The 24,934-nt window shown below is 36.3% G+C and overlaps 1 protein-coding gene across 2 annotated transcripts in view; it reads left to right on the forward strand.

Annotated features, from left to right (window-relative positions):
• Positions 1-352: 352 nt before the first annotated feature.
• Positions 353-24,934, forward strand: part of DNAH7 (dynein axonemal heavy chain 7) — a 249,121-nt gene continuing 224,539 nt past the window's right edge. For both annotated transcript variants that reach the window (XM_088022077.1, XM_028121645.2), the window contains exons 1-8: positions 353-424; positions 3,541-3,649; positions 4,416-4,563; positions 12,829-12,916; positions 13,944-14,124; positions 15,879-15,954; positions 17,823-17,948; positions 22,780-22,899. In XM_088022077.1, coding sequence (XP_087878203.1) covers positions 356-424; positions 3,541-3,649; positions 4,416-4,563; positions 12,829-12,916; positions 13,944-14,124; positions 15,879-15,954; positions 17,823-17,948; positions 22,780-22,899 — 917 coding nt within the window. In that variant the 5' untranslated portion in view covers positions 353-355. The remainder of the gene's footprint in view (positions 425-3,540; positions 3,650-4,415; positions 4,564-12,828; positions 12,917-13,943; positions 14,125-15,878; positions 15,955-17,822; positions 17,949-22,779; positions 22,900-24,934) is intronic.

A 24,934-nucleotide genomic window follows, 5' to 3' on the forward strand; every position in this document is an offset into this window, starting at 1 on the left:
CGGAACATCATAGTTGTCAATAGAACAAAAATGTGATTTCAGGGATAGAGAAGGGTGGGAGAGCCAGGTAAGCCCTGCACACTAACTCGGTTCAGAGAAATTCTCCAAAGCAGATGTGATGGATAAAAAGTTTTGCACACTTTTTAAAGCTTTCTCAGTCTTATGGGATACCACATTCCCTTCTTTCCTTGCTACAGAGGAAGTCCTTCGAAGGGGCCAGCGTGGAGAAATGTGAAAGCAGTAGAGTAGGTCTTTGAGGTTTTGGGTAACGTGCTTATTTTGTAGTGACCCTCTATACAAGTGCTTGAGTGAATCAAATGTGATGTTAAGAGTCAACAGTTTTTCTCTTATTTTCATGCAGGATAAGTCAGCCAGCAAAGAAAAATCCAAGACACCAGGAAGAGTTTTACCACAGTTGGCTACGGTAATTCACCTATATCCTCTCAGTGGATTTTTGCCCTTCTGAAAATGTAGTTTCAAACTTGTAAATAAGTAACTGAACATCTGATTTTGAATTTTGTGCTCCATTTGATTATATTCTGATGGAGAAATTCGACAAGGTGCACACAGTAGGAAAAAGAACAATCTTAAAGTAACTAAGTTATTTCCTAGTATGTCCAGAGTATTTCAGTATTCTGGATAAAGGAATTTTCGAGATGGACCAGCAGCAAGTTTATCAGTGTTGGAGTCAGGAAATGAAGCCTCAGCTTATAGCTTTGTCACTCATGGCTTTAGGATCTGAAAGGGTCATTTATCTCTCTGAGCTGCAGCTTCTGAGTTTGAAAATGAGTTTCTTTGAGCTGTATCTTCCAGCACTGAAATGGTATGCCACAGAAGAGTCCTCTGATTTTGGTATCCTTTCTAAAAATCATTATGATTATAAATTCTCATTGTCCTAAGGTACAGGCAGTTCATAGGCATTTTCAATTGGTAAGTGCTGGGTACAATATACTTCACTGTAATAAATTTTACCAGTAATTTTAATAGTAATTATGTTGAGCTTAATGACATTGAATTGTGCTCTTGTGACTCCTCGAAGTGGAGCTTAAGTGGAGGTTCAATGCAAACAGGATTTTTTTCTGACTGTGATAAGATATACCTAACAAAAAATTACCATTTTAACTATTTTTAATTGAACCACAGTTCAGTGGCATTAAGTACACTCATGTAGTAGTGCAACCGTCACCACCATCCATCTCCAGGATTCTTTTCATCTTTGCAAACTGAAGCCCTGTACCCGTTAAACAGTATGTCTCTGTTCTCCCCCCCCATGTCCCCCCACCCCATGGTGGCTAGCCTTCTACTTTCTGTAAGGGACTACTCTAGCTACCTCATATAAGTGGAACCCTACAACATTTGTCCTTTGATACCTAGCTTATTTTACTTAACATAATGTTATCAAGGTTTATCTAAAGCATTATTTTTTGAAAAATAATTTAAAAGCTCCAAACAAGTATAAAATTGAATTTGTGCAGCTTTTTGTAAAGAAGTTTCCTGATAATATAAAATGGATGACAATTTTTCCCTTGGAAAACTTGAGTTAATGTTCTTAAGTGAATTACCTTCAACATTACCAAATACAAATTTTAATTAAAAATATGCTTCTATGGGGGCACCTGGTTGGCTCAGTCAGTTAAGCGTCTGCCTTCGGCTCAAGGCATGATCTCAGGGTCCTGGGATCCGGCCCTACATCTTGTTCCTTGCTCAGTGGGGAGTCTACTTCTCCCTCTCCCTCTGCCCCTCCCCCTGCTTGTGTGCTCTTGCTCTCTCAAATCAATCTTTAAAAAATATGTTTTTATGGATAATGCCAGTTTATCATGCCAAGTTCTGTAAAATGGAGCCATATAATGCTTTCCCAAGTTCTACAAAATCAATTCTAAAAATTTTCTAGTTTAAAAGATAAGACTTGAAATAAAATAGGCATTTTCTTTTGAGAACTTAACAAATATTAAAGCTGAAAAAGATAAAAATTGTTCTTAGTCTGTTGTGTCTTGTTAGTATAAGGGGTTTAGAAATATAAACCTAAATTTTCTTATTTACTATTCTGTGGCTGAGTTGTATAATAATCCTTTCCTGTTGGTGGCATCTAATAGTCTAAAATGTTTTGTTGGCTGCTTTAAACTTGGTTTTATGTTCTTATGTGTCTTAATTTTTTTCAGCATTCTTAGTTTTATGTGTTATGAAGGAAATATTTTTAAGAGATGTTTTAAAATTCCTTTGATTAAAAAATAGCAAAGTATTTTCATCTGAATGTTAAGGTTTGCATTTGGGTGACATTTTTCCAGCAGTAGTTTAGACCTAGGGTGATTTTCATTACAGAAGTTTGTGCTTCTGGAGGTAATCGCTGTAGTGGAAATCAAGGGTGACTCAGCACTGGTGGTCTCAGCCAGTGACCCGCTTCTCACCCTTCCTGCGCAGCTCACTCATAGCGCTCCCACAAGTCCTACATCCTTTATGGAGCAAGATGAGCATACAGAAATGGAAGGACAGACTGAAGGATGGAAGAGCATTGATTTTTAAGTTATCTTAACTTGTTTTCCTGCAAAAGGAGAGACTGAACTGAGGACTTGCGTATAGTAAGTTTGAGTAAAAGGAGTAAAAGATTGGAGAGAGTAAAACTATGAAGAAGCCAGTGGAAGTATAAGCTATCAAGTTGGTCTGGATCTGAAAGGAAGACACAGACTCCGTCGTCAGGAAAATGTAATGTTACTTTAAAATCTGCTTATCTGTTGGGTTCAGCAGGGAGTCTGCTTCTCCCTTTCCCTCTCCCTGTGTGATCTCTCTCTCTCTCTCACTCTCAAATAAAATCTTTAAAAAACTTAAAAACAATAAAATGTACCCATCTGGGTTTATTGAAGAGTCCTAGGTCCCAGCAGCAGTGGATCTGTGTTCTGCTATTAGAATAATTGGCTTGAGCTAATTTTTGTTGTCTTAAGAAGACCTAGGTGTTTTCCTGTTTTGCCGCAGTCCCCACCACCCTCTCTTAATTCCCAGCACTGAAGCTGAGTGCCAGTTAGCTATCATCACTAGCCTTCCTCCCTCTTGTATGATATCTGCCCGGCTCTTGCAAGTATAAGAACTTATGAACCCTGCGTTAAACTATGGAATAAATTTGTGAGTGGCCAGAGAAATCTAGAGCTGCTTAGAGCCGTGAGAACAGAAAGATCTTTTGGAGCTGGAATGCAGAGAAGCATTGGATACCAGCAGCGTGTTCGTCGCATTAAAATGGAGGGCTTAAAAATCACTTGCCAATATTTGGGGGTGAGTAGGCTCTCTGGAATGAACACCCCTGTGTTGGGTAACAGATGCGCACATCAAGCTAGCAACAGCGCCTTTGGTCTGGTCTCACAAATGTCACACACCACAGCTGTTCACAGCCTTGAGTAAGATTTGCTGTTGAGTGTGCCTTCTTACCAGATGTTCTGATTTGTTCGAGAAAATGTCTGTGTTTATAAACACTCATGCATTTCACGAGAAAAGGTTGTTTTTTCTTTTCCCCTGATCTTGTTTTATTAACGCCGTTTAAATTTCCTGTTTCAGGTGAGTACAAAGCCCCACTGGCAGCAGGCAGCTCCATCATTCCATTTGAATATAAAACAGGACTATGAAATTCCAGAGCCATTTAGTGTTAAAAATGAACAGTCATATGGTAAGAACTTTATTCCAACTTAGATTTAAGGAAATTTTCAAGAGGGAAAAAAAAATCACTCAACATTTAGTTGAGAGTAGTGAAATTGTAAAACTGAAATGACATTTATGTCAAGTAGAAAAATTTATCCCAAATGTTTTCCCCGATAAAATAATTGATACCAGTTCTTAATTATTTCAGGCTGTTGTAAATGCTATAAAAGGTGATATTTTAAGAATTGGGGGGGGCATTTTTATTAAAGCTTTGATTTATTGTAGTCAGAATTCTCTACAACAGACTAAGAAGTTTTTTTTTCTAAAAGGGATTTTAATAAGTTGTAAATATTGCTTCCAAATTAGTCATTTTAATATTTTTTTACTTATTTTTTTTGACTCATCGGATTGATTACATTGAATATTAACATTTTTTTCATGGTTCTTTAAGTTTTCTGAGATAGTTTTGTATTCTGTTTTTAATCATTTTAATCTTCATTTTAAGAAGGTTCTATGCAAAGTAAGTGAAAATTAGGGTTTATTAGCATATTAATCAAAATATAAATTAAATTAATTATTCTTGAAATAGAGGTTTCAATTATGATATAAAACAAGAGTAGTTTAACTTCCTAATACTGAAAGAAAATTAATAGTACCTATGGTTACTTGAGAACTTAAAGTGTGTAGTCTTTTCTTGAAAGGTGCTTTAGCACTTTATTGTAACCACTTACATGTTTTAGCTTACTTTTTTAGATAACTAACTCATGCTTTTTATTTAAAAAAAAAAATTCAAGCTGGATACCTGGAACACTTTGGAAAAAAGGGCAAAACAGTGGACCAAACTGAGGACAGTTATGCTGGACCATCTACTTCTAAAACCAAGAGCAAATCTCTACATAAAGAACGAGAAAACTTTAGAAGCACTCTGGTTAACATCATTATGTAAGTTGTGTAAGCTAACCAGGGTGTGTTACCCTTGTGAGAGCCCTAGGGAACTTTCTATCTAAAAGTATACAAATTCTGTGCATCTCTTAAGAATGCCTTAAAGCCTTGTTGGAGAGAGGTCAGGGTACAGATAAAGAATGAAGATGGAACCTCACCCTGTTAAGTGTGTCCCTCTTGGAAATACCCTGAGTTGAAGGGGTACTGGTGTGGATTCTGAGGTTGGCTGGGCGAGCAGAATGTGTGGGGGTTCTGGTTGCAGCCACTGTGGCTGATGGCAGATATGGGGCAGTTTTTCCTTTCTCCCTATCTCACCAGCTTGGGTGATGTGGCAGCTTCTCTGGCATTGGGGGCCTCCCTCTCTAGAAAAAGAAGGAACCGGGGCGAAGCGATCAGCAGTGTAAGCAGGGCCGGGTTTGCCTGGTGCAAGGTGTAGGTCCATTCATGAAGAGCAGTGCAGACGCAAGTCACTAATTCCTCTTTACTCATTACCTCACTGTTTCATGCTAGTTGCTTGGTACACTCTTTCTTTAGGACTCTCAGGGCCCACACACGGCTATTTGTGGACATAATTTCATGACCCGGTACAGTAAGTAACTCACCCACAGAACCCTGTCTTCTGGTCCCCATGTGGGGCTTTATGGGTCCCATGGCCATCTTGAAGGGAGGACAGGGCGTGCTCTGTGCTTACAAAGGGCAAGGGGATTTTGAGGGAGCCCTGTGCAGCCGGATTGTGGGGGTATGCCACTAGAATCTTACCAGCTTGGCCCACTTGTATCACTTTTACGGATTAAGCACTCTCACATCCCACAAACAGTATAAAATCAAAAATCCAAATCCAAAACCGTGGACCAGGTAGGCCTCTAGTTACAAAGTCTTAGAAGCAACTTCTTCTCTACCCAGAAATCTGGCCAAGGGACAGATGATCTTTCTTGACACAGCTTCCTGTGCCTGTCATTTCTCGTCCTTCTCTGGGTGAGGATAGAGCCTGTCTTGGGTTTTAGTTTCACATAGGGGTTCTCACTTTGAATTCTCCATTTCACTCAGTCCTACTCAGAACCTGACCTCCAGATTCACAGGGCATTAAAGCACATGGCCCTGGGCTCCAGAAAGGTAGCCATAGCCTCAGGTTTTTGCTGATTACCATTCCTTTTTTTTTTTTTAAACACCTCTGAGTATTTCCTTTCTTTTTTGTGAGCTCAGCTGTGCATTCAAAAGGAATGTGTCCTATTATCCAGTATTTATAGAATGGTACTGGTTTTTCAGATTATCTTTGTTGTTGTATTATAAGAGACAGTAGTTTCTCTTTAGGCATTTTATGTCATTTTTTAGTTATGCCTTTTATAAACAGGATATGGATGAACATATTGAAATTCGATCTTAGAGTTCCTATACTTTAATAGTATGTCCAATCCCATTTATAGTTGTTGGTGTTTCTTATATAAGTGTGCTTCTACCAATTTATTTTGTACTTTCTATTTATGTTGCCTTTGCTTATTTTTTCTTTTTTCTTTCTATTGAATCGAATTTTCTCTCTTCTCCCCTTATTTCTTTCTATTGGCTTAAAAGCTATCAAATATCTCTATTCTTTTAGGGGGTACCATAATATTTAAAGCCACGTATTGTAACTTATACTTTTTAAAGTTTAAAATTCAATTTTTATCAGTCTTCTCCCTGAATAACACAAAGGAATCTTAGACTGCCCTTACTTAGCTCTAAACTTCCTTTTGCATTTTCCACGTGATCATTCTTCATTTTATTTCTACCAATATTCCTATAACATTTTCACTCTACCAAGTCCTTAAATTCCCCATACTTTTTTTCCTTAACACTTAATTTTACTAATGTATTTTCTAATTCTTTAGGAAATTGTCTTTGCATTCCACTCTTCACTTCTGAGTGCATTTTCTTTTTTGCTGAAGTTCATCCTCCAATAGTTGTTTCAGTGAGGATCTATGAGGAGGAGTAAAGTTGAGATTTTTCATCTCTGTAAAGTTCTCTGTTTTGTCCTTACTCTTGAATTAATGGCTAAGCTGGCTATAAAATTAAATGATAATCATAATTTTTACCATACATCTGAAAACATTAGATTGAAAAATATTAACCATTATTTTTTGGCATATATTATTTTCCCCCAGCTTTATTAAGGTATAATTGACAAATAAAAAAAGTTCTTAAAAGATTTTATTTATTTGACACAGAGAGAGAGAGAGAGAGAGAGAGCGCGAGAGAGCGAGCACCAGCAGGGGGAGCAGGAGGGAAAAGCAGACTCCCTACTGAGCAAGGAGCCCGATGCTGGGCTCAATCCCAGGACCCTGGGATCATGACCTGAGCCGAAGGCAGACGCTTAACTGACTGAGCCACCCAGGTGCCCCGATCAATAAAATTAGAATATATTTAGAGTTTATGATGTGAGAGTGTGTGTGTGTGTGTGTGTGTGTGTGTGTGTGTGTGTGTGTGTGTGTGTGTATACACATATATATATATTCCCACAATCAAGTTAACACATCGATCACCTCCCATCTTCAGCTTTTTTTTTTTTTTTTGGTAAGAATGCCTGGGTTCTACTCTTAGCATATTTCAATCATACAATATACTAATATCAACTGTAGTCACCACGGCATGTATTACTGTTGATGAGAATCCTATGTCACTCTATTTGTCATTATTTGTTCTGTCAACTCGTCTTTTTTTTTTCCTGAACATTTTATTTTTAAAGCCTTCTAGATAGGCTTAAAAATAGCTTTTCTGAGCTATAATTTACATACCATTAAATTCATCCAGATTAAATGGACAATTGAATGAATTTTAGTAAATTTTTATGGCTGTGCAACCTTAACCAAAATCTAGGTTTAGAATATTTCTATCATCTGTTAAAAATTATGCCCATTTCAATTAATTCTCCCTGCCACTGGTTGCCCCAGGGAATCATTGATCTGTGTTCTGTTTTTATAGTTTTATCTTTTCTAAAATTTCATATAAATGGAATTATACGATATGTATGTTTTTAAAATCCTTTCATTTTGTTTATTGTTTCTGGTTTTGGGCCATTTGAAAATGCTACTATGAACATCTGAGTGCAAGTCTTTTGGTGGATATGTATTTTCATTTCTCCTGGGTAGATGCCAAAGTATAGAAATGCTCAATTGTATAGAGTATATGTTTAATTTTCAAAGACTTTGCTAAACTGTTTTCCAAGTGGCTATACCATTTTACATTCCCAGAAACAGTGTATGGAGAAGTTTCTAGTTTTTCCACATCCTTGCCCACACTTTGGCTAGAATAGGCAAAACAAAACAAAAACCATTCTAGTAGATGTGTTATTTCATCTCATTATGGCTTTAAGTTGAATATCCCTAATGACTAATGATGATAGGTGTCTTTTCTGGTGATGGTTTGACATTCATATAACTTCTTTGAAGTGTCTGTTTAAATCTTTTGCCCATTTTTAAATTGGGTTATCTTGGGTGCCTGGGTGGCTCAGTTGATTAAGCGACTGCCTTCGGTTCAGGTCATGATCCCGGAGTCCTGGGATCGAGTCCCACATCGGGCTCCCGGCTCAGCAGGGAGCCTGCTTCTCCTTCTCACCCTCTTCCCTCTCATGCTGTTTCTCTCTCTCTCGCTCTCTAATAAATAAATAAAATCTTTAAAAAATAAAAAAAATAAAAAAAATAAATTGGGTTATCTTTTTATTAATACATTCTAAGAGCTCTTGATATATTTCCTATACAAGTCTTTTTATTAGATTTATCTTTTGCAAATATTTTCTTCCAGTCTGTGGCTTATCTCTTCATTTTCTTAATGGTATTTTTTGGAAAGTAAAAGCTTTAAATTTTAAGGAAGCTCAATTTATCAATTTTTTCTTTTGTTGGTCCTTTTGGAGTCATATCTAAGAATCCTTTCCTATCACAAGATTTTTCTCCCATGTTTTCTTAGAAGGTTATAGTTTTCGCTCTTATATTTATGTACGTGATTTAGTTTAATGGCATATCTATGGTATGAGCTAAGGTTGAGATTTGATTTTTTTTTTCATATAGCTATCCAAATGTTTCAGCCCCCTTTGTTGAAAAGACTATTCCCATTGAATTACCTTGGCACCTTTGTCAAAAATCATTTGAGCATATAAGGGGTTCTATTTCAGTTCCCTTGCTCTATATGTCCATCTTTACCTCACTACCATGCTGTCTTGATCACTCGAGCCTTATAGTAAAGTTTGAAATTAGTTTAAATTCACGACATTTACTATCCATTTGCAAAATTGTTTTGGCTATCCTAGGTATTTTGCATTTTCAAACATGTGAATACTAACTTGTTAGTTCTGAAAAACAAAACAACCACCTAGGATTTAGTATCCAATTGCATTGTATGGGTAGGTCAATTTTGGGATAATTGCCATTTCAATAATATTGAGTCTTCTGGCCCATAAACCTGTTATTTCTTTTCACTTATTTAGCTTTTCTTTAATTGCTCTTAACAGTGTCTTGTATTTTTTAATGTATGAATCTTGTACTTCTTTTAAAAATATCTTAAGTATTTTTTGATGTGGATGGAATTATTTAATTTTCTGATTGTCCCTTGCCAGTATATAGAAAACTCAGTTGATTTTTACTTACCGGCCTCACATTCTAAGACCTTACTAAAACTTGCTTACCAGTTCTGCAGCTTTTTAATAGATTCCATGGAAATTCCTGTATATACGATTATGTTGACTTTTACTTCATTTCCAATGCCTTTCATTTTTCTCACTTCCCATTTTGCACTTGTTAGTTTCCAGCATATTGTTGAATAGAATTGGTGATAGTGGACTTGCCAGTCGTAGTGGAAAAGCATTCAGTCTTTCACGCTTATGTAGGATGTTAGCTGTAGGTTTTTAAGATACCCTTTATCAGGTTGAAAAAGATCCTTTCTCTGTCTAGCTGGTTGAGAGATGTTATCATAAACGAGTGCTGGATTTTTGTCAAATGCTTTTTCAGTGTCCATTGAAATGAGAATTAGGTTTTTATCCTTTAATCTTTTAAAATAGTATATTACATTAATTGCTTTTCGTGTTAAAGCTTGCATTCCTTTCACTTAGTCATTATGTATAATACTTTTTGTATGTTGCTGGATTTGATTTGCTAATATTTTGTTAAGAATTTTCAAGTCTATGTTAATGATATGGGTCTGTACTTTTGTTGTCATGTCTGGCATTAGGCCTCAAAATGAGTTGGGAAGTGTTTTTACCTCCTTTGTTTTCTGAATGGGTTTAGGTAGAATTAGTATTATTTCCTCCTTCTTTGATGGAACTTTTTCTAAAGTAGGCTCCATGCCCAGTGTGGAGCCCAATGTCGGTCTTGAACTTACAATCCTGAGATCGAGACCTGAAGTGAGAACAAGAGTTGGATGCTTAAACGACAGAGCTACCAGGGGTCCCTGGATAGAAATTTTTGAAGCCATCTGGACCTGAAGTTTTCTTTGTGGGAAGATTATTAACTACTAATTTAGTTAACTTGATATGTATCCAGATTTTCTTTCTTCTTGAGTCATGTTTGGTATTTTTGATTTTTAGGAATCTTTTTCACTTAAGTTGTCTAATTTGCTGGCGTAAATTTGAGATAACTTCCTTATTTTCAGCCATTCTACTCATTTTCTCCTTTAGCACCTGCTGACTACAAGACCAGAGCCTTTTCTAAGGATCTCCTAGGTGGATTGGTTGCTTTCCTGCGTGAGTTAAGGGGCTATGGTGTTTTCAACCCTGTTTTATCTGTCCTCTCTCTTCTTTTCATGTTTCAGAAATTTGTTGATATATCTCCTTAGCTGATGACCTTCTAGTCTCTTTACAATCATTGGTTAAAATTACTACCGTGTTCACAAGAAAACTTGAAAAAAAAAAGGATGTTTTTGCTACCATCTTGATTCAAAATCACTTGATTTAATAAAGAGAAAATCAATATAGTTTTTTCATTTTCAGGAAATAAGGCACACCATATTTTCTCTTTAGTCAGGTAAAGTGTCTCCTATACTGATTTATTTCTGAAAGGAATATTGTTCTGGAAAGAGCATGGCAGTTTGGAAGCACATATGGATGGGCAAATCCTTATTTTTTGTACTTAATTAACTATGTGACAAAGGGGAAGTTAGTGAATTTGACATTCAGTTTCTCATCTGTGAAGTGGGAATAATTTGTCTACTGTAACAATGGGTGTGAGGATTAGATGTATGTGAAACTATTGAGGGCCTAAGAAGGTGATCAAAAAAGTTTTTATTATTGTTTCCAGCAAGCAGAATCTTTGCCTGTAGCCACAGAATGACTGAATCCTAGAGTTTTAAAGCTGAAAGATCTTCATTATTACTGCAAAAACTTCTGCGGCTGCTCCCGTAGCCCCCAACCTTCTTCCTCCTCACATCCCCTGACCTTGCTCTTTTAGGCAGGCATTACTCATATAGAGGATGAAACTTATTAGGTTCTCTGGGTTCAGCAAGGTATATAACATGAGCATTTCTGCCATTAAAAAAACATCAACACAGTTATTAGGGTCATACACTTTAGGGTGGCAGAATCTGCATGCAGGTGTCCTGATTCCTGGTCCATTACTGTCCCATTAGTAACACTTTACAATCAAAATAATGAGAAAAGACTACTTTTGTAGTTAGAATAATAAACCCTTCTCACTCCAACTACAGAACACCTTGAAGATCTTCCACTGCTTTTATATTCATATTCCCTCATTTGATAAATATTTATTGAACACCTACTATGTACTGAAATAAACTGAGACATTACCCGAGACATTGCACTGGCTCTTTTCCCTGTTTCATATAATTGAAAAGAATGATTGTAAAGTTCACAAAATATTTGATTCCTGGATTTGCAAAAGACAGAATAATTTAGAAGATGCATCCTGGCACCTCTCTTAGTATGGTCTCTCAGACAGATATTCAATAAACCTCCAGTCTCCACTCACTGAACAGTTAGTGGGAGGGACTATTTTATTATATAGCATCACTGACTTGTATCCATCCCAGATGAAGTCTCAGGATCCAGAGCTTGATACAGTCAATGATAAAGAAGTTAAAGCTATCCCAGAACAAATTCTTATTTTTCATGAACATGTGACCTATGTCTTTCTCCACTGTGGTGCCCCAGAAGAAGTCATAAACTGTGGCCTGTAGGGGCACCTGTGTGGTTCAGTTGGTTAAGTGTCTGCCTTGGGCTCAGGTCATGATCCCAGGGTCCTGGGATCGATCCTGCATTGGGTTCCCCACTCAGTGAAGAGCCTGCTTCTCCTTCTCCCTTTGCCGCCCACCCCCCCAGTTTGTGCTCTCTCTCCCTCTCTCTCTCTCAAATAAGTGGAATCTTTAAAAAAAATAGACACATTTGATTTTAAAAAAATGTGACCTGTGTCTTGTATAGAGTTTGAATTGAATTACAGCTATCAACATTGTCCATTTATGGACAGTTAGCCAATAATAAATACATAGGAACATATAAACTATGTTACTCTTTGCTAGCTTATACTGTATAACTCTAGATATCTGAGAAACGGTCTTTTCAAGAATGTATCTGTCTTTGGCAAAACTACATTTAAAATCTTTTCCATCAGTGCTCTTTTAAATCCCTTATTTATAAATAACCATACATATTTTAGTAATAATGCAAGAGTGCTCTTATAACATTTCAAAGAAGAGAGCTTGAGTTTGGAGTAATGCGGAAGAATGAGTAAAGCTCATCAAGAAGAATGTAGCCTCTGGATTCAGTCTTGCAAATCGCTTCCAATAGAACTGTCTCTTTATGAATAAAGAGAAAGTGTTCTGGGTGGAATGTGGTATCAAACAAATATGTGTTATATGCACTATTAATAAAATGTTCAATTCATTTTTTTCTTAAGATTTAGTAGAAGACAGTCCTGATGTTTTGACAGTAGACCCTTAAACAACTTAGGGGTTAGGGGCACTGACTCCTGCCACAGTTGAAAATTCACATATACATTTTGACTCTCCAAAAATTTAACTACTAATAGCCTGCTGTTGACCAGAAGCCTTACCGATAATATAAAGTCATTTTACACATTTTTGTTATATGTATTATATACTGTATTTTTACAATAAGCTAAAGAAAATATTTAGAAAATCATAAATTACATTTACAACACTGTAGTGTAAAAAACTATATGTGAACCCATACAGTTCAAACTTGAGTTGTTCCAGGGTCAAGTGTATATACATTAATGTATATTCTAACTGCCCTTCGTGTACGATTGAATAGTGTGTTTGTCATTTTCTTAGGCAACAAGATGCGGTGTTAGACTCAGCTAGCCCTGATGAAAGCATGTTTCCCAAACTGACCACTTCTGCAATAGAGAAGGACATCTTGGTAATGGGCTGTCTTTTTTGTCAGTATACTTGAATGTAAAGGAAGCACTTGAAGATGCTTTTAAACTTTTGAGCTTACTCTGTGCTCCTCTCTTGTGGAACTCTGTGGACATAAGTGTAAATACGGAGTTCCACAAAATTGCTCTATGGGATTAATGGGGGAGATCATTCTCTCCCTTGCCATCTAAGACCACAACAAAAGAATCTCATTTACCTGCTCCCTTTGTTAGAATGAGCCTCAGTCTTGTATAACATTTATGTGTCTTTATTCTTCTATGAGAAACTATCTTATATAATGTACACTTTACAAAGTATATTAACTTACTTTAGAGATATAATCTAGTTTTCAAATACAGAAGAATTTCTAAAAATGTAAATATCAAAGACTTATGTTACTAATTTGAAAGTATTTTAAAATACTACTTGGATGTTTAAAATTTTTCTAAAAGTGACATGTAAAAATTTATGAAAATATATCAAAGTTAAATGTCTATTGTTAGAGAAATAGTATCATGTCTTAAAATTAATATCTTATGTACACATTTAATAGCAGCTGTAAAATTATAATATGGACTATTAATTGGCCAGCTGGAAATTTCCTAAATCCTGTCATAGTTTCTAAGCTTAATGTGTAGAGATATTGATTCACTTGCAGCTTGTAAGATCGACTTGATTATCAATAATAAAAGAACAAAAACTAATTTACCACAGTTTCATACATTTATAAAGCACTAAATTCTGCTTCAGCATGTGTTCTTCTTAGTACATCATATTTGGTAATATAACTTGATATTTTACATTGTAGTTATGAACTGAGATAAGAGCTTTAATTTTCAGGAAATGCCCTATTTTTTTTAATTTAGGTTATCTCACATAATTCCTCCACGAATTACACAAAATACTTTTTTATGATTTGTAAATAATTTGCCTAAAACTTTGATTTTTGCTCAGTAGTTTTATTTTTGCTGAACACACTTCTTTTATTATAGGACTAAACCCATCTATATTTCTCCATCTTCTTTATGCAGAGATATTACTATTATATTCACCATGGAATTGATACAGACCATGTAGCCCCAATGGAAGATTCTTGGCTAGAACATGTATTGAATTTAGTCCCCCAACATCTGAAAGTCCTCACCAACAGCATACTTGCATTATCTGATGAAATGAGAGAAGATTATCTTCTTAGTGTAAAAAAATCCATAGGTAAATCAGTATTTTTGGTTTCTAATTTGAATGTGTCTTATTAATTGAAAGTTAATACCTATAGTTGAAATTATTATATTTATTCCGCTTTTTGCATTTCTATTTCACTGCTTAAGATCTTAGGCAAGTTTCATTAATTAAGTACAGCAAAAAAACTTTACACTCTATCTTTTTTTTTTTGGTATAATTTTTTTGTAGCCTCAGTAAAGGACAGAACTGAAGAAATTCTAAAATTTAATTATTTAATTAACATATCCACTCAGTAAAGGACAGAACTGAAGAAATTCTAAAATTTAATTATTTAACATAATATTGATAACATAAATTAGAAGGTGATTAATTAAAAATTGTTGTTATGGACCAAAGGTTGATGAACTACAGTCCATTCTGGCTCACTGCCTGTTTTTGTAAATAAATTTTATTGGAATACAGTCCTATGCATTCATTTGCACATGGTTTGTGGCTGCTTTGGATCTATAAGAGCAGAGATGACTACTTGTGATGGAGACCTTGTAGTTCATAAAGTTGAAGATATTTATATTCAAGCCCTTTACATAAAAAGTTTGCTGATTCCTGGTATAGACCACTGGATTCTAAGACTGACTAATCATTAGAATCATTTTTGATATACTGATTTCTGAATCTATCTGAATTAAAATCTCTGGAGGCAGGGCCTTTGAATCTATACTTTTAAAAGAACTTCTCCAATTAATTGGGATTATAAAACTGATACAATTGATGCTGCGTCCAAAGCTGGAGAAATCCTCATGTTTTGGAGTTGTCTGGGGACCTTTTGGGTGGGAGGGCATTTACTGTATTTAAGACCCTTATTGAGTGTCCTGGTAATGTAAAAATTAAAAGTCAAATCTTTGCTCCCAGGGAGTTCATTGTTGAAATGATGGAGAGGGACAAATCACTAATTACAAAGTGGAGCAGTAGGCTCAATAAGGAGGGAAATGGGGGACATGTTGTAAGGGAGAGACGCTCATGCCTGACTTGGTAGGAAGAACTCTGGACGTGCCTGAACCATCTTGAAACACAAACGGAACACAAGGGAGTGCTCTCACAGAGAAAATGGTGTGAACTGTGGCAGACACGCGTGAAAGGCTCTTCAGGCTCGCAAGCAGCCATGACGGCCAAAGCATAGGGTACATTTGGGGAGGAGACAGAATCTGAAGGGCCTTCTATGCCTTTTTAAAGCATTCATAGTTAAAGCAGAGCCACCAAAGGATTTCAAACAGATGGATGTTAACACATTGGTATTTTAGAAAGAGCATCTTAAAGGTAGGAAAATTAGAATTAACTGTGAATTAATGGCCACAGAAGATAAAAGCAGAAGTAGCTCCCTTTACTGATTTTGTAACAGGATCGTTATATGCAACTTAAAAGAAAACAAAACAGTATGTAAGTTTCCTCAGTGAAAGGAAACTACTATGATTCTGTATTGTTGGCCTTCAATGAAAACTACTTTTGCTAGAAAAGCTATGAAGGAAAATGTAATTTTGAAACCAGTTATCACTCTCAAATGAAATAAATAGGGACCTGTTGTTAAGAGAGGGAACATAAACTCTCAAAGACACAGACATCATAGGTTTTCCATGAATATTTTTATTGTCATACATGCACAAATTGCTCCATTATTTTAAATAACATAATTTAAATAATTGCTTTTAGTGGAATTAGTTTTGCAATTGCTTGGAATATGCCATAATTGATATAAGGATATTTATCAGAACTTTTCAATTTTCTTTTAGTTGATTTTGTTTTGAAAGATCCTAGGGAAAAAGAAGATGATAAAAAAACAGATGAAATTCTACCCCATCGTGCAGAGTAAGTGACCAAGTTTCTCTAAGAATATTGATTATATGACTGTTCCTGTGTATGTGTATATATTTATACACTGGTTATATTATATATATATTTATGACTTCATATATACAACTGATGATTCTTACTATGTTTATGTATTTAAGCCCTAATATGTTCTGTTTACAAATCTATGGGTAGATGGATAGACAGACAGATGGATACCTATGTGGTTAAAACATAAGTACCCTGGTGAAAGAACCTGATACAGGTCTTTGTATTTCCATGGCTACTAGCACAGGCTTCAGATATAATAGGGATATAAGAGCTTGATGGCAACTGGAATGCACAAAATCATACTGGGAACATTGCAGAAAATATGTGTGTATATAGAATATAAAATATAATTACATAGACTAAAATATAGGACACATAATAGAAAAATACACTTGCTATGTATTTTCCCTAAATATTAACATTTAGGAATAAGTCTCTTAAGTAGTTTGAAGACTAGAACTTATATTTTAATGATTTAGTAAATAATTCAGTTTTGCTTCTTTCATATTATTTAAAAGTCCCTCAGATTGTTTTCCTATAATTGCAAGAAAAAATTATGCAGTCATTTCCAGTATATCTTATGTGGAGAATAGCTTTTCTCCTGGGAAAAGACAAAAATCATCTTTTGTAATTGTGAAAGTGGTATGACTACAATTGAAAAACTGAGTTAAGCTTATTATATAATAAAGCAAGGTTAAATGTTTAAAATCATAACAATAAAAAAATTGTATGCATAAAATAAATATTTAAATATATGCTGAAAGATGAAAATGGCATATTTTTAATGTATTAAGGATGACTATTCAAGTCATAGAAGTTACAGAGTAAATGTCTTCAAATAAGGACGTTAGCGTTGGTGATTTTGGAAGTGTCCTTTATACATTAACAGAAGTTAAGTTGAAGGGGATTTCCACAGGCAGGCTGGACTATATTTTTAAAATGTTTAAAAAAACCCCCCAAATTTAAACATTTTGCGTATTGAAATTAAGTCTTTCAAGATGTATATGAAGAAAAGCTGATTACTGTTTCTATTTGATCATTTTGAGTTATTTGTAAACTTGATCAAGTATTTAAAGGAAAAATAGTTACCTTATGATTCAAGTCTATGGGGCACCTGGCTGGCTTATTTGGAAGAGCATGTGACTCTTGACCTTGGGGTTGGGAGTTTGAGCCCTCATGTTGGGTGTAGAGATTATTTAAATAAATAAAATTTAAAAAAAGATTCAGGGGTGCCTAGTTAGCTCAGTTAGTTGAGCTTCTTCCTTCAGTTCAGTTCATGATCTTGTGGTCCTGGGATTGAGCTCTGTGTGGGGCTCCCTGATTAGTGGGGAGTCTGCTTCTCCCTCTCCCTTTGCCCCTTCCCCCCAATTGTGCGTGTGCTCTCTCTCTCTCTCTCTCAAATCAATCTTTAAAAAAAAGATTCAAGTATAATTTCATATGTGTTAATTATTCTAAAATTATATGACTTAGACCATAGAAAGTATGGCCTTCATGTATCTTAATACATAATTATGTGTTTTGTTTTTACTGTAAGGGATACATAATATTTTTTATTAAAATGAAACCATTATTGGGGTGCCTGGGTATCTCAGTGGGTTAAGTGACCCACTCTTGATTTCAGCTCAGGTCAGGATCTCAGGGTTGTGAGACTGAGTCCCAAGTCAGGCTCTGTGCTGGGTGTGGAGCCTGCTTAAGGTTCTCTCTCTCCCTCTGCTCCTCTTTCCCCACTCTCTCTCTCTCAAGAAAAAAAAAACCATTATTACTCAAAAAGTACACTGTAACAATACTTTCTTCTGAGTTTTAGAGATAGCTGATTATTTTTTCTTTGTTTTCAGAATGGAAGTTCTTCCAAAACCTTGGAGGAAATCTTTTTTAGCTGCAAGCAATTATATTAAGGATCACTTGAACACAATGAACCCCACGATGTTGGCTGTGCTAGATTTATGGCACAGTACTTTTAAGTGAGTATTTCTGGCCTTCTCAAGCTTCTTTTTAAAAGGGCGATAAAAGCTATTTTGTCCCGCCTTAATTATTTATTTTACTATTTTAACTGCAAATAAAAAGAAATAACTACAAACTTACCATCAGTATTCAAACATGGTTTTAAATCAGCAATGTAGAGGTAGAGGTAGAGTAAATCATGAACATTGCCTTTGACTTCTAACCCAACTATGCCCCACACATCCCATACCTCATTACCACACAGACTTTAAGGGGTAATCACAGTTAAGGGGCTGAATTGTTGTGCTTTATTTTAAATCCCACAGACCATTAGCTGCTACAATGATTTAGATGGTGTAGGAACCTAGTAAACATAGTCTACCTGAATGGCATGAGTTAAAGTTCCTGGGTGACAGCTGGAGGTTATGCATCACCTCCTAGACATTGTCAGAGTGAGGACGGTACAGCCACATGTAGCAAGTGGTTGGCACAGCTGGATGTGGATGCTGGTGGGCACCGTGGAGCTGACATGTTTGCTTCTCAGGCTGAGGACAGTTGATCACACAGTTTAGAAGCTCCTGCTTCATATTCCCCCCACTCTTGCATGACCTCTTCCAAGGCACGGGGAGCATCCTAGCAACATGTACCTGGGGGCACAGGTTTTATAAAATGTGCAAAAGCAATACAGATTTATATTTATTTTTCTTATACAAGGCCTCCCTTCAGGAACCTCAAAACCCTAATCCGTCCTGCCTTATGCTAGCGGAGGCACCTTGTCTCTCACGTGGTCTTACCACCCCTGCCCCAGCCTTTTCAATCCCCACAGCTGCAGCTCCGGTGACAAGTGACCCGCTCTCCAGGGTCTCTTGGTTTCTACCACATGTGTTGTTCTGCAGGCAGGAGGGCGCGGCAAGTAAGCACATTTTTCTGCCTCCCAAAACCAGCAAAAGGAAATCTGCTGTCTTTAGAGCAGTGCTGAGCTGTGGCCATGGCAGAAGGCAGCTGTTGGCCCCACCCTGGGAAGCCCCGGGACACGCACTAGGGGCACCTCCCTGACCAACTTCTCTGAACTCCTTGCAGTTAGGATCTTTAGCCTGCCACTTCTAGCCCTACCCCTGATGTCCGCTGCAGGAAGCCGAGCTCCTTGCCTGGGCTCTGCCACCATCTGATTATAGGCCCTCTGTTCACCCCTTGTCCTTACTGGGACTCTGTTTTCCCACAGGTAGAATGACCTGTGCTGTCCAAGGCCTCTTGCCTCCCTCACTCTGTCCCTGTCTGCCTTTTTAAAAACAAATTTTAATTAAATATGCAGCTACATATGTAACTTTATATAAACGTGTAAATGTGATCATATATACATTTCAAGTCTAGTCTTTACTTTGCCTGACTTCCACCAGCCTTTCTTTTCCTCATCTCTGTCCTCCTTTACACCAGCCCAGCCAAAGACCCATGATAACCATCTAGTGGGATATCTTTCCTTATTTTTCTTTGTGCTCGTATAATCAAATACATATGTGTATCCACACACATGCACACATATACATAGCATAAAAATGGCTTTTGTTGGTCAGACTGCATACTGTTAGAAAGAACATCTTTCAGCTTTCTGTTGTATAATGTAGATTTCTTTGCTTGAATTTGGCTTCTGGAATAGGAAGAGGCTATCTCCTTGCCCGTGTTCTTCTCAGTTCTTCTCTTTTGAATATCCCTCTCCTGACAAGACCCATGATTTAATTTTGCATGGAATCATGAGGTCATATTATATAGTATCACTCTCACAAAGGATGTTTGCATACAGTGATACATTTCATTTTTATGACACCACCAGAGTCCTTTTATTTTATATCCATTCACAGATATGGATATCTATGGAACTGCCAGGATACACTGCATTGGATGCTGGGGGTTGAGGCTACAGTGCCTAGTATCATCCATAAAGGGCTAGACTTTGTTGGACCATGTCAGGAGGCAAGAGACAAGAAAATGAGAGGAGGAAGGGGAAGAAAAAGGGAACAAAGTTGAGCTCAAAAAACAGTCAACAATGGATGTGTCCAAACTTGGTGTCCATAGTCATAGTGGCAGAAGTATTAGTTGCAGCAACTGAAGGCAAACCTCAGGGCATCTGGGGTGAAGACAAATGAGAAAGAAGCTTTGCAGTCTGTGGGTAGGAAGAGGACTTCAACTCCAATGTTGCCCTTGTAGACATGAGTCATTTTTACTCTGTGAATGTTGAACGGGGCGGGCAGTCAAGAGTACTGCCCCTCGGAGTAGGAGCCCACATTGAACATAAAGGGCATCCTTCCTGTAGGTGACAGTTTGGCCTGAATCTCAGCAGGTCTTGAAAATATGGAACATCTCTATGTGTGGCAGTAGGCTGGGGAATGATAATGCAAAAGTCATCTGAATGACTGCACAAATGCATGAGTGTGGAAACCTGAAGGGGATGTTTGGAGACGGGATGTACAAGTTCGTGTCCTTCAGTAGTTAGATTGACAGAGACCACTGAATGTCAGAGATAGCATCTGTAATACAGTCACAAGCTACACAGCATACGGGTATTTTTGTTGAAAAATAGTGTGTATATATGAAGATGCGTGTATAGCATGTGTGTACATATATGTGGAAATTACCACAGGCTACGAATTATAGTAGTTGAATATAAAAGGAAGATGTCGGGACACTGGGGTGGCTCAGTCAGTTAAGCATCTGCCATTGGCTCAGGTCATGATCCTGGGGTCCTGGAATTAAGTCCCTCATAGGCCTCCTTGCTCAGCGGGGAGCCTGCTTCTCCCTCTGCCTGCTGCTCCCCCTGCTTGTGCTCTTTCTCTCTCTGACAAGTAAATAAAATCTTAAAAAAATAAATAAAAATAAAAGGAAGATGTCTAAGAAAGTGAAGCCTTATGTTACCCACCCTCCATCCCCAGCCTCAGGCAACCATCAATCTGTTCTCCATATCCATGAGCTCAGTTTTTGTTGTTTTAGATTGCACGTAGGAGATTATAAAGGTATTTGTCTTTCTATGTCTCACTTCACTTAGCATAATGCCTTAGGGTCCATCCATGGTGTCTCAAATGGCAAGATTTCATTCTGTTTTATGGCTGAATAATATTCCATTGTGTTATATACACCACATTTCTTTATCCATCAATGGACATTTAGGTTGTTTCCATGTTTTGGCTATTATAAATAATGCAATGAACATGGAGGTGCATGTATGTTTTTGAATTAGTGTTTTCATTTTCTTCAGATAAATATCCAGAAGTAGAATTGCTGGGTAATAATCTGGTAGTTTAATTCTTTATTTTTTGAAGAACCTCCATATTGTTTTCCATAGTGGCTGCACCAATTTACATTTCCACCAAGAGTGCACAAGGATTCTCTTTTGTCCACATTCTCACCAATGCTTGTTATTTCCTATCCTTTTTTAATATCCCTTCTAACAGGTGTGAGGTGATAATCTCATTGTGGTTTGATTTGTATTTCCTTCATGATTAGTAATGTGAACATGTTTTCACCTGTTAGCCATCTGTATGTCTTCTTTGGAAGAATTTCTATTCAGATCCTCTGTCCATTTTTTAATCAGATTTTTTTCTATTGAGTTGTATGTGTTCTTTATAAATTTTTGATATTAACGCCTTATCAGCAAAAGGTTTGCAAATAAATATTTTCTCCCATTCAATAGATCACCTTTTCATTTTGTTAATGGTTGAATTTTGTTGTGCAGAAGAATTTTAGTTTGATGTAGTCCCACTTGTTCGTTTTTTGCTTTTGTTGCCTTTGCTTTTGGCATCGGATCCAAAAAATCATTGCCAATACTTGTGTCCTGGAGCATACCAATGTTTTTTTCTAGGAGTTTTATGGTTTCAGGTTTAACATTCCTGTCTTTAATCCATTTTGAGTTAATTGTTGTGTATGGTGTAAGATAGGGGTTCAGTTTCATTATTTTGCATGTTGCTGTCCAGTTTCCCCAACAGAAAATTCTTTTTTTTTTTCTTTTTAAAAGTAGGCTCCACATCCAGCATGGAGCCCCAACAGAAACTTCTTAAATGTGTAAATCATGTATATAACAAAGATCCATAGCATTGTAGTCAGAAAAGGAGTTGTATGGAAAGCTCTTGACTAGAGGAAGCACTGTGGTTTCTTAAAAAAAAAAAAGTCATAAGGGAGAAAAACCATGAGAGACTCTGGACTCCAGGAAACAAACTGAGGGTTACAGAAGGGAGGGGGGTAAGGGGATGGGGTAACCAGGTGATGGGTATTAAGGAGTGCATGTGTTGTGATGAGCACTGGGTGTTACATGCAAATAATGAATTGTTGAACACTACCTCAAAAACTAATGATGTACAGTATGTTGGCTAACTGAACATAATAAAAAAAGTCAAAAACAGGATTAAAAGATTTTGATACAGTAGGTGTTAATTAGGTGTGAGAATTCCCCCACTCCATGGCTTCTTAAAATGCAAGGTTATTTTCAGAGTGGGTACAATTTTTGTTTCAGGTGTAGCGGGCTTTCTTAAGCTTTGAACTTTACCCCTTTTCCTGTTGTAATTGTTCCAATTTGAAAACAAAAATCAGTCTGAATTGTCTATCAAATCCCAGTTATTTCAACTCTCTTCTACTTCACAGTAACATTTCATAATCTTATATTGTGTTCTTTTCAAATTTTATTACATTAATTATTTTAAAAATTAAAACTTTAAAAATCTCATGTTCTTAAATATTTGATTTTATTAAACACAAATTTTAATGATAAAACCTAGGAATATCATATTTTTGAGTTCAGTTAACAAAAATATTAAATGCAAAAAAAAATCTCCTGCCTTAATTATTGTTTATTTTTATGTCTTGCAGAAAATTACGTTTAGTTGATGTAGAAGAATTTCATAATTGCCAGGATGCCTTAGAGCTGTCAATATTTCAGACCATTATCATGAAACACATGGAATCTGCTAAAGAGACTCTACTTAAAATGTAAAGTTCTGAAACTTCATGGAGGAAAACACAAATTTAAAAAATGTTATTGGTGGGGAACTCTATTTTAACTGCATTTAGAAAATCCCATTTTAACAAGTTGGTAATTCTGTTCAAGAATTAAATACAGTGTCTTTAACTGAATTGGTCTGTACTGTCTATCTAGATGTTCTACACAGCATAGATTGTGCAAGAACAAAAATGATTGTAGTTTTTTTTCTCTCAATGTCTGGTTTCTACTTCTGATCTGAGAGTGGGGTTGAATGCATGGGGGGAATGACCATCAACTAATCCATTTACTAGATATTTGACATCTACTATTAATACATTTAAGGTACTGTACCTCTTTCATTTTGCTTTTGGATGGGGGATGAAGGATATTCTTTAAAGTTTACAATCACATTGAGAGGTTAGACTTGTCAAATGATAATGAAATATCTTGGATTGACCCTTAAAAATGGAATAGTCACATATGATAATTACTTATGTAGGTGCCAGACAATATACTCTGAAACAATACAGGAAAATGTCTCTATCATGGGTTATTAAGTTATTATAAATAGGACATTAAAATTAGCTCAAATTGCAGATAGCAGAGGACATGAAACTCCAGTATGGTTTCATGATTTCCAAAAGTTACTTAGAGATATATTCTGATAGTTTAAGACTGAATCTTTATTTTCTTTTCTTCTCCCAATATTTTAGAATCAAATTCTTTGTCTGAAATTACTTGAAAGAACTTTAGAATTTTATTTAATATTAGTATTTAGTTAACATAAACAGATAGATGAAAGCTATAGAATGAAACCCCATAATTACAGAGAAGAAAATGACCTCTTTTATTTTTTTATTATTATGTTATGTTAATCACCATACATTACACATTAGTTTTTGATGTAGTGTTCCATGATTCATTGCATATAACATCCAGTGCTCCATGCAGAACGTGCCCTCTTTAATACCCATCACCAGGCTAACCCATCCCCCCACCCCCCTCCCTTCTAGAACCCTCAGTTTGTTTCTCAGAGTCCATAGTCTCTCATGGTTTGTCTCCCCTTCTGATTACCTCTTACGGGCATAAAACAAATTTTCTTGATCTGTAACTTTGGGTTATAGTCCAGGAATACATTACCACTGTAAATTTTGTTAAATTGGGCATCAAAGTACAGAGCAGAATAAAACCTTTACTGAAGACTTTTGTGGAGAGTTGAAGATTGATTTGCTGTAGCTCTTGATGCTTCTTGATTGATTCTAAGGGAAGAACACTGACCATTCTTTTAAATAGTCAACTGGAATGTGTTTATCATGGCTAAAAGGTAGAACATCAGCTTACCACAGTGGAGAAACAGCAAATTATTATATCTACTCCAAACCCAAATAACTTCTCTCAGTACTCATTCTCTGCTTTTATTCAGCAGTTTCTGTGGTTTATCACCCCTTCCTTCTGGAAGCCTGTTTTTTGATGTCCCTGGGCCTCTGTTTGTTTTTTTTTTCCCCCTAGCTGTACTTGTTCTTACTATTCCCAAGAGTGGGGGCCTCTCAGGTGTTTGCTCTTGTTTGTCTTCTTTATATTCTTGACAATGTCATGATTTCGTCTGTCTCATCTGCCTCAAGATCTTATGTTTTTTGAGCTCTAGGTCCTTATTACTGATTTTATACTGTATATCTTCAGTTGAATGTCATGTCAGCATCTGAATATCAACATCTCCATAACAGTGCTTATTCTTTCTTCTAAACCTGCTACTCTTCCTGTTCTGGACCATTCCCAGGCCAAGTTGAAAACTTGTGACTTTTTCTGTCTGTTGCTTATTATCTGCATCTTTATCACCCTTAGCCTGCCTCCAGCCATAATCAGTGTATTGCTAACTATTTTTTTACATTGAGGTATAATTTACTTACCATAAAATCACCACTATCTTGTGTACATTTGAGTGGCTTATAATATATTCACAAGGTTTTGCAATAATCACCACTAATTCTATCACCCCCCAAAAGAAACACTTTATCTGTTACCAGTCACTCCGCATTCCCCCTC

The sequence above is a fragment of the Eumetopias jubatus genome, unplaced genomic scaffold (assembly GCF_037043125.1).
Source record: "Eumetopias jubatus isolate StellerSeaLion01/CBP00866 unplaced genomic scaffold, mEumJub1_p1.0 scaffold_3, whole genome shotgun sequence".
NCBI classification, from domain to species: domain Eukaryota; kingdom Metazoa; phylum Chordata; class Mammalia; order Carnivora; family Otariidae; genus Eumetopias; species Eumetopias jubatus.